This window comes from Crocodylus porosus, unplaced genomic scaffold (genome assembly GCF_001723895.1).
Source record: "Crocodylus porosus isolate Cpor-Errol unplaced genomic scaffold, CroPor_comp1, whole genome shotgun sequence".
Classification (NCBI taxonomy): Eukaryota; Metazoa; Chordata; order Crocodylia; family Crocodylidae; genus Crocodylus; species Crocodylus porosus.
Genome location: NW_017728911.1, coordinates 29,572,402 through 29,579,831, shown reverse-complemented (window position 1 = coordinate 29,579,831; position 7,430 = coordinate 29,572,402). Strand labels below are relative to the sequence as shown.

Here is a 7,430-nt window from a genome sequence, read left to right as displayed (position 1 = left end):
ATAGTTGCTCGGGTCCTCCCTCCTCCCTTTTTTAAAGATGGGGACCACATTGGCTATCTTCCAATCATCTGGCACCTGGCCCGAGCACCATGAGTGCTCATAAAGCCATGCCAAAGGCCCTGCAATAATCCCTGCTAGCTCCCTCAACACCCTGGGGTGGAGAGCATCTGGGCCCGCTGATTTGAACATGTCCAGCCCCTCCAGAAGTTCTCTAACCCGGTCCTCCCTAACCTGAGGTCTGGAGGTGTTCCCCTTGAGTCTGTCTTGCATCGTGGTGGGGAAGTCCCAGTCCCTGCACAGGTTGCTCCCATTCCCAGTTGCTGGCAGCTGTGCCAAGGCAGCCCTTGCAGCCCAGTGCCAGGGGCTGTGTCTGGATGGATGGAGGTCTCAGTGGTGCAAGGGAAGGGAGCACCAGTTGGGGCTGAGGTGGGAAGCTTCAGGGTATGACACGTCCCCACTATTGTATGGTAATAGGCTATGCTACTACGCATGAACAAGGTAACTGAATTGCAAAGGAAGGGGGGCTCTGATTAGCGCAATAGTGAAAGTGGAATGGATCTTGTGATATTGCCAGAAACCCCAAGATGGCATCAGAGCCTTGTTTTTCTACATAAAAAATATAAAACACTCATGATGAAGCCTACTATTGCTTTCTCTCAGGCCTCCATTGCCTCTGCTCTTTGCCAACAGGCCCTTTCCCTCCAAGAATCTTCCATCAAGCACTGGCTGTGCTGAGCCTTTGAGTACAACATCATCTACCTAGGGAAATTTGAGGCAGTATGTAGCAATTGTGAGATCTCATTCACTGTACTCTTTTTCCATATGTTCTTTAGTTGGGGGACTGGAACAATCTAGGAGTTGTGGTTGAATGCCATGCAACACTTAGAATATATACCCTCAAGCGCATGTTAGTCCTACTTTGCCAGGCCAACATAAGTGTTTTTCATTATATGTCAATGATTTGAACATGGTGGGGCCCTACCACAAACTCAGATCTGATGAGGGTCCAACTCCTGAACTTTATCACAGTTTCCAAACGGCAATTCCAGTTTGAGCAAAGCCTCTATGTCAAGTGAGAGCCTTCCAGATTAAAACAAAGTGACCACTCGTATTTGCATAATCACATAAAAATATTTAACAGTCCTCCACGCAGCCAAACATCTGGCACAATCTTGCATTTGTTATAGAAACAAAACTAAAACATTCAATAGCTAAGGCAAGACTCTTTTTTTTGGTCCACTCTGGGGGTGGGAATGCTTAGATTTTATTAATATTTTACCTTCAGGTCAAACTTTCATTTAAAGCCACGTGTTTTGAATAACAGTGCAGTGTAGCATGAAGATCTTATTGCTTTGTGCTTGAGATGGCTCCATTTCTCAAGAGTTGTGGAAGTGGTAAATGAAATATCTAGCTATTTCATGTAGATGCCTACAAATATTCAGAATGGTCTGAGAGATTCGTTAGGCCAAGTGGAAGACAAGGTAGATTTGCACCTTATCTGATAATGAAAATAGATGGCTTTATCTAGTGTATTCATGCAGTTCTGAACTTGGTATTTTAAGAAGGATGTAGAGAAACTGGAGAGAATTTGGAGGTGAATGACAAAGATAATAGAGCTGGAACTCAAACTCTATGAAAAAAGGCTGAGAGAAATTAGGTATGTTCAGTTTGAAGGAAAAGAGCCTAAGGGGGCATATGATAGCAGTTTTAAAATATTTGTGAGGCTGTCATAAAGAGGAGGTGGAGCAACTGTTTTCCCAGGCCACAGAAGGCAGGAAACCAAGGAACGGGCTTAAATTTCAACAAAGCAGATGTAGATTAAATCTGTTAGGACAATATGACAATGCTGGCAAAGGAAGGTTTGGAATCTCCTTCACAGGAGGTTTTCAAGAGGCTGGATAAGTATTTGTTTGCTTTTGGAAAAGTGCATTCAACATTTATTCTGGGAGTTGGACTAAATTACTCTTGAGGTCCCTTCCAACACCTATGATTATGATTTGAACCAATTACAATGAGAATGGTCCCCTGAGCTGGGTTTGAAAACCCACCCTTTATGCCATCTCACGTGATACAGGCTTTATAGGCATTTTAGAATATTAGAAAAGGTCTTGGGCCTGTTTATCATATGTGCTTGTGTAAAGCGATGCTAAAGTAGTTATTGTAACTCCAACTGTGCAGGTCCTGGGGGGAAGAATAAAAACTGTAGAATTGTTTAAAATAAGCTTTTGTGGAGTTTTAACTCACTCAAGCACTTCTCTAAAATCTAGCTATTTATGCATTCACATCACAGCAGGTAAGTGGGCCCCTAGTGCAGGGCCTATCCAGAAATGGGGGCTCTGATGAATCTACTCAATGGCTTTTCTAATTTAAATGTTTTTTTTTTCTGGTTCCAGCCACCGGTGCTCCTTGAGTGGGGATGACCTGAACAGACAGTGGCTGGCTCCCAGCCCCCTGCTTCATCCAACCATTTATCACAGCAAGGGCTTCCTCTATTACCTGCGCAGCATTGACCGGGCTCCACTGGTGAGTCTCTTTCATCCTGTTCGGTGTCAGTCACTTGTACCCGGCTTCTAGAAAGGTTTCTTTCATTTTACAATCCCGATCCCAATGAATTGGGGTCTCCAGTATTTTTGTACTATGGGCATGAGGGAGTGCTTGGAGACCTTTGCTTTACTGAGTAGCTACTGCCTCAGATCCATTGAACCAGTAACCCCATATTTTGAGGCTACTGCCCTGCCTGGACTACCAATCTGTGCCTAAGCTTCTCCATTTGTACAATGTGGATAACGATACTCATCTTTCATGAAGCTGTTATTGGTTCTAACATGAACACATCTGTAACAGTGTAAAATTTTGTCAGCCATTATTGTTACTAAAATCATTATTGGCATGTAGCATTTCTGGTACGTTAGAGAGAGGAGTTTGCAAAGATTTCTCATCTAACCAAGCATTTACACGTCCAGTTGTGGTAACTACCTGTGGCTTTAGCCTGCACAAGACCGAGTTCAGCACAACAGAATTGAGTTCAGCTCAGGTGTCTACAGCCCATGTAGAAAGGGCTTGAATGTGAACAACATCGTAAGAGCCAGCATCAAAAAAAAAAGACCAAAATTACATTCTTCCCTGGGGAAGGGAACCTCTTCATCTCCTTTCAGGGAGGGCAATTATGAATGGTGAAGAAACTGCTATGCTTGCATGTGCATTAAGCTTGCAATAAGTAAAGTGAGGATGTTTACTTTTGCAGTGACAGCTCCTAAATGGGGGAAAAAAAGATTTATGTGAAAAAAAAATCAGACAAGTGGAAAACTTGTTTAAAAATATAAAATAACATTGATCAGCCATAAACATGACAACATGCTTCTGACTCCAACTGTGACAATGTGAAAGGCAGCTGAGACTCGGGATAATAAAGTCATTGAATAGACCATTCTTTCATCATTGCCTAGTAGTCTGATATCAAAGTCAGAGCAAAAGACCACTGTGTCACTCAGTCTGATTTAGACCTGATTGGACAAATTGTTGTAACTCTCTGCTCACCTTTATGACCTGATGAAGGATGTCTTGCAATCATATGACTCCCTTGCCCATTCTGCCTTTGTTAGTCTGGACATTTTGGGGGGAAATTTACTTTTAGAAAATGGATGTTTCCATTTTGGGGGCAATGCAAACTAGTAAGAAGGCTGCAATCCAAAAAAAAATCCCATTCTCCTGGAGGCTGTGTTGAATCCACCTTGTACAGGAAGAAGGCCCAGAAGAACGTGTCCAAGACCTCTGAGGGAAAAGCAGAAGAGGTTCAAAGTGTTCAAGTGCAGACTCAGACTGACAGGCAGGCGGCAGCAGCCCTATCTGGGGAGTGCATAGGGAGAGACAACCTATATACAGGGGCAGTCGCAAAGTGAAAGAGCTTCCTTCCTGGCTTGATGAAAGAAGGCCAGATGGAGATGAAAAGGTCTGCAGTCTTCCTATCAGCATACCCTTCCTCCATCGCACAAGTATCAAGCTTCTGCAGACATGGGGAGCCAGAGGGAGTCCAGCCCCTTAGAGGCTCAGTTACAAGTTCTCAATCCTTTTCTGTGTGTGGTGCTGCAGGGGGTTATCCCTATTTACTCTCACCCCTACCTTTCTCTCTGTTTCTCCGTGCTGTTTCTTCCTTTTTCTCTCTAACTTATCTGCAGTTTTGTCCCATTCCCACGATGGTCATATCCAGGGACCTGCAAGCCCAGTGCAGGTTGTCAGTGTTCCTGACTGAAGACAGGCTATTGATTAGGTTGTCTCCCTTGCTCTCTGCCTGCATGACAGGCTGTTGGTAAACTGATTTTTCTCTGCCTTTGAAGCGTGCATTGATTTTAGTTTACACAGTCTCAAAAATACCTTTTCCTGATTCCAGAAGTAAGTTAGGTTTTTTTTTTTTTGTTCCAGGACCCTGTGGATTCAAGTTCACTGATAGCCAAATGATTTCTATGAAGTGATTTAGTCTCATTTATCCTGGAGACGTGAGAGCAGATTCTTCAAAGCAGAGAATAGGCAACTTGAAGGAGAAAGGGAAAGACCTTTAAAGCCAACAGGCTTTCAAACCAAAACCAGTTTAATTGGCTGCTTCTCCTATAGAAAACAATAGGCTAAATTTCTCTCCGTCTCTCTCTCTCTCTCACGTGAGTGCACATAGGTATGCACACACACATGCACTCACTCACACTCCTTCCAAAGAAGAGGCCTCGGCCTCTACTTTTGGTGCATCAGGATCTGCATTTCATTGCTCCAGTCATTGTGGAATTGTGAGTGGCACAATGTGCAGCACTGATGGAGGGATTTGGTCCAATCTAGACATGAACTTTTTTATGAAATTATGAATGATATGATCGTCATGGGGGACTTCAACTTCCCTGACATCTCTTGGGATGAGCACACAGCCAAATCTGACAGGTTGCATAGCTTCCTCACATGCATCGAAGACCTCTACCTAACCCAGGAGGTCTATGGGCAGCTCAGGGGAGAGGCATTGCTTGATCTGGTCCTGACCAATGGGGAGGACCTAGTGAGTGATCCGTGGATTGAGGGGTAGCGGAAGTCCTTAACTTTGGGAAGGCTGACTTTTGAACTGGTAGAATTGGTCAGTCAGGCAATTAGAGGCCGTACCACCCCCAGAAAAGGGAGTACACAAAGAATGATCATTTCTTAAAAATGTAATCCTTGAAGCACAGGGCAAAGCCGTACCATCTCACAAGAAATGCAGTCAATGGGCAAGGAAGCCCCCATGACTGAATAAGGAACTCTTGGACCTTATTAAGCTCAAAAGGGTAGCCTACACCAGCTGGAAAACAGGAAGCATTACCAAAGAGGATTACTCTGCACTTGCCCGTGCCTGTTGAGAGCAGTCGAGAAAAGCCAGGGCACAAACTGAACTTAGGGTAGCTACAGGAATCAAAAAGTCCTTCTTCAGATATGTGGGAAGTTGGAAGAAGAACAAGGATAGCATTGGGACCCTGAGAGATTCAATGGGGCATCTGACTTCCAATGCCCAAGAATGGGCCAATCTCCTAAATGACTTTTTTGCATCAGTTTTTTACCCTTCCAGGAGGATCACACTGTAAAGAACAACACAAATCAATCTGGGAATGGGTGATGGGCCTAAAATTGATGCGGATCGGATGAGGGAATACCTTGAGAAACTGGGCTTTCGCCAGTCTGTGGGCCCAGATGGAATGCACCGAAGAGTCTTGAAGGAGCTGGCAAACATCACTGCATCCCCCTTGGTAGAGATATTTGTAAAATCATGGCACTCGGGTGAGGTCCCATACGACTGGAAAAAAATCAGCCATGGTCCCTATTTACAAGAAAGGGAGGAGGGATAACCTGGGGAACTATAGGCCAATCAGTCTTACATCCATCCCTGGAAAAATCCTGGAGAAAATTGTCAAGGGATCCATCAAAACCAGACAAGCTTCTGAATGCCAGCTAACATGGCTTTGTGACTGGCAGGTCATGCCTAATAAACTCATCTCCTTCTATGGCCAGATAACATGTGCCCTGGACAAGGCAGATGACATGGATGTCATATATCTGGACTTTAAGAAGGCCTTTGACCTAGTTCCCCATGATGTCCTCATGGTTAAGCTGGAGAACTGTGGCCTTGATCATCATACGGTCTGATGGCTAGGCAACTGTTTACGGGGTTGGACCCAAGGAGTACTAGTTGAAGGGAGCAAATCAACGTGGCGCAGGGTGACCAGTGGAGTACCTCAGGGCTTGGTACTTGGGCCAGTACTCTTTAACGTCTTCATCAACCATCTAGATCTGGGAGTCAGATGTGTACTGGCCAAGTTTACGGCCGATTATCAAATTATGGGGGAGGGCGGTCACACTGCAGGACAGGCTATGATGACAGGCTGAGAGCTATGGGACTCTTCAGCCAGGAACAGCGCAAGCTCAGGGGTGATCTGGTGGCCACCTATAAGTTTGTCAGGGGTGCTCACCAGGATCTGGGGGGACGTCTGTTCACCAAAGCGCCCCAAGGGATGACATGGTCAAATGGTCACAAACTGCTTCATGACTGTTTCAGGCTGGACATAAGGAAGAACTTCTTTACTGTCCGAGCCCCCAAGGTCTGGAATAGACTGTTGCCAGTGGTGGTTCAAGCACCTACTTTGAATGCCTTCAAGAGAAATTTGGATGTTTATCTTGCTGGGATCCTATGACTCCTGCTGACTTCCTGCCCCTGGGGCAGGGGGCTGGACTCAATGAACTTCTGAGGTTCCTTCCAGGCCTAATGTCTATGAAATCTGTGAAGATGAATATGAGCCCTGAATGTGATGCTGTGGCTGGCAAAGCTAAGCAAACTCTGGCATGCATCCTCCAATGCATCTCAAGCAAAACCAGGGTAGTCAGCCTCCTGCTTTACTCAGCTCTGCTGAAACTGCAGCTGGAGTACTGCATCCAGTATTGGAGAGCCAGAGGCAAGCCACTCATGTGACCCAAGGCCTGCAGGGAAGGCCATATGAGGAGAGGCTGAGGGACTTGGGACTCTTCAATCTGGGGAAGAAAAGGCTCAGGGGAACTTGGTAGCAGCCTACAATTACATAAGAGGGGTCTATCAGGATCTGGGAGAACACCTGTTCACTAGAGCTGCCCAAGGGATAACAAGGTCTAACGGCCATAAACTCTAGGAAGTCCAATTTAGACTGGATATAAGAAAAAGGTTTCTTACTGTCTGTGTGTCCAGGGTCTGGAACAAACTCCACCCAAAGGTGATGCAAGCCCCTACTCTGGATTCCTTTCAAAAAACAGGTGGATATATTTCTTGTTGGGGTCACTTGATCACAGCTGACTTCCTGCTTATGGTGTGGGGCTGGACCTGATGATCTCTTGCGTTCCCTTCCAGCCTTCAATGTCTATGAAATCTATGAACTCTATATCTTAGACATTATAGTACC

General features: G+C 45.2%; 1 protein-coding gene across 1 annotated transcript in view; it reads left to right on the top strand.

The window, feature by feature from the left end:
* AGBL1 (ATP/GTP binding protein like 1) overlaps window positions 1-7,430 on the top strand; it is a 265,668-nt gene that overhangs the window by 196,228 nt on the left and 62,010 nt on the right. Inside the window, exon 18 of the mRNA XM_019533180.1 lies at window positions 2,394-2,523. Coding sequence (XP_019388725.1) covers window positions 2,394-2,523 — 130 coding nt within the window. The remainder of the gene's footprint in view (window positions 1-2,393; window positions 2,524-7,430) is intronic.